General features: G+C 33.1%; 1 protein-coding gene across 1 annotated transcript; it reads left to right on the forward strand.

Annotated features, from left to right (window-relative positions):
- The first annotated feature begins 595 nt into the window (after nucleotides 1-595).
- On the forward strand, nucleotides 596-1,931 carry LOC116142731 (uncharacterized mitochondrial protein AtMg00810-like). The gene is made up of 2 exons (XM_031428138.1): nucleotides 596-1,272; nucleotides 1,769-1,931. The coding sequence occupies exons 1-2, from the start codon at nucleotides 596-598 to the stop codon at nucleotides 1,929-1,931; spliced, it is 840 nt and encodes a 279-aa protein (XP_031283998.1).
- Nucleotides 1,932-2,330: the final 399 nt, after the last annotated feature.

Raw genomic sequence — 2,330 nt, forward strand, 5'->3', positions numbered from 1 at the left:
CACACTGAATTCATAATTTGACAAAAATACTTACAGTACCAAAGTAATAAATTTAGTAGTTACATGCTCTTTATCAAACTATTTTCATTCATAAATCTCACTTCCATTGCTTGACAATAGAATTAGAGTTTATGATTATAGTAACTGAATTTTCCAAGAGCTAATTTGTAAACATCTTTGATGGATATTCCTAGCACCCTAAACAAGCCATCTATAAGATATTCTCCTAAAAGGAAATAGAATCAAGGTTTAATGATATATTTAGAAGGATTAAGGAAGTTAAGTCAAATTAGGGAATGAAACTAGTTTGGATCCATTTGCAAAGTGGAATCAGATCCCAAATTTCCTTAAAACACTCATTCTATTCATCCTATCTGATTTCCTACTCTTCCAAGGGATGTATTTGTTAAGAAATATATGGTTATTTTGTTTTATTGTTTATTAAGGGTAGAATAGTCTTTTCAATTTCCTTTGTTTAGCCTACATATAGTCTCTTTGTATTTAGGTTAAATCATTCTTTTGTATTCAAATGTATCGTGCAGTATCAATAAAACCCTAGCCTCCTCTTTTTTCTTATTTCTTTGGATTGTTTAACATGGTATCAGAGCCAAGTTTCATGGGACGAGGCTTAATCTTAAACACAGCTTACGTGGATCCAACTATGAAGGATTTTAAACACACAAGGTTTGAAATGAAGGATTTGGGTTCTCTACGATATTTCTTAGGTATTGAGGTAGCCTGCTCACCTAGAGGTTATCTTCTTTCTCAATTGAAATATGTTGTAGATATTCTTGAGCAGGCTAGACTTACTAATAATAAGACTATAGATACTCCGATTGAGGTTAACGCAAAGTATTCTTCTTCTAATGGTTTACCTTTGTCAGATCCTACTTTATACCGTACTATTGTTGGAAGCTTGGTATATCTCACTATTACTCATCCAGATATTGCATATGCTGTTCATGTTGTTAGTCAGTTTGTTGCTTCTCCTACTACAGTTCATTGGGCAACTGTTCTTTGTATTTTGTGGCATCTTCGGGGTACAGTCTTTCAGAGTCTTTTACTTCCATCCACTTCTTCCTTGGAGCTGCGTGTATACTCTGATGCTAATCATGGCAGTGATCCCACAGATCACAAGTCTGTTACTGGTTTCTGTATCTTTTTGGGTGATTCTCTTATTTCTTGGAAGAGCAAGAAACAATATATTGTTTCTCATTCTTCAATCGAAGCAGAATATCGTGCTATGACATCTACTTCCAAAGAGATTGTTTGGTTGTTGGTTACTTACAGATATGGGAGTTTCTCTTTCTCATCCCACTCCTATGTATTGTGACAACCAGAGTTCTATTCAGATTGCTCACAACTCTGTTTTTCATGAACGAACTAAGCACATTGAGATCGATTGTCACCTTACTCGTCATCACCTCAAGCATGGCACCATTACCTTGCCCTTTGTTTCTTCTTCTTTGCAAAATGCGGATTTCTTTACCAAGTCGCATTCTATTTCCCGTTTTCATTTTCTAGTTGGCAAACTCTCGATGCTTGTAGCCACCGCATCGTGAGTTTGAGGGGAGATGTTAAGAAATATATGGTTATTTTGTTTTATTGTTTATTAAGGGTAGAATAGTTTTTTCAGTTTCCTTTGTTTAGCATATATATAGTCTCTTTGTATTTAGGTTAAATCATTCTTTTGTATTCAATTGTATTGTGCAGTATCAATAAAACCCTAGCCTCTTCTTTTTTCTTATTTCTTTGGATTGTTTAACAGTATTCTTCTAAAACTCTATCTGCTTGACTATAGAAGGAGGCTAATGGCGTTGGATGATTATAACAATTCACACGAGAAAAACATCATGCTTGGGCATTCCTATTCGCAGAAACCTTGTTTATATTGTAGGGATCAGCAGCGTTGCAATCCAGAACAACTCTAGAGAAGTCAATCTGGGGGCAGAGTGGAAAAGTCATAAGTAGACCAAGGGCAAGATAATCTATTCATATTGGTGCTATGTTTTGGCATCGACAATAAATTAAAAGAGAAAATAAAAATTTTAAATTAATAAAACAAGGAATTATCATGCGTTGAGTATACATATAACTCTTTTATATATGTCTTATTTAGTAATTTTATAAGGGATAAAATTATGATTATAAAAAATACTAATGACACTACCCTTAACTTTATTTTGGTTAGTTTAATTATCTTGTAAAGTATCAATAATGTTAAATTCAATTTTCTTATAATGTGTTACAGTAGTGGATTAATTGGATTTGTTTGAGTAGATTTCTCTAACTAGTACAATAAATTATTACATTTATCAATCTCTAGAATA

The sequence above is a fragment of the Pistacia vera genome, unplaced genomic scaffold (assembly GCF_008641045.1).
Source record: "Pistacia vera cultivar Batoury unplaced genomic scaffold, PisVer_v2 Contig418, whole genome shotgun sequence".
Classification (NCBI taxonomy): Eukaryota; Viridiplantae; Streptophyta; class Magnoliopsida; order Sapindales; family Anacardiaceae; genus Pistacia; species Pistacia vera.

Excerpts from the sequence above, each read along its gene's own strand:
- LOC116142731 (XM_031428138.1), top strand. The coding sequence starts at position 596 with ATGGTATCAGAGCCAAGTTTCATGGGACGAGGCTTAATCTTAAACACA. Across the intron at positions 1,273-1,768 it reads ACTTCCAAAGAGATTGTTTG|TATTCTTCTAAAACTCTATC; the intron begins GTTGTTGGTTAC and ends ATTGTTTAACAG.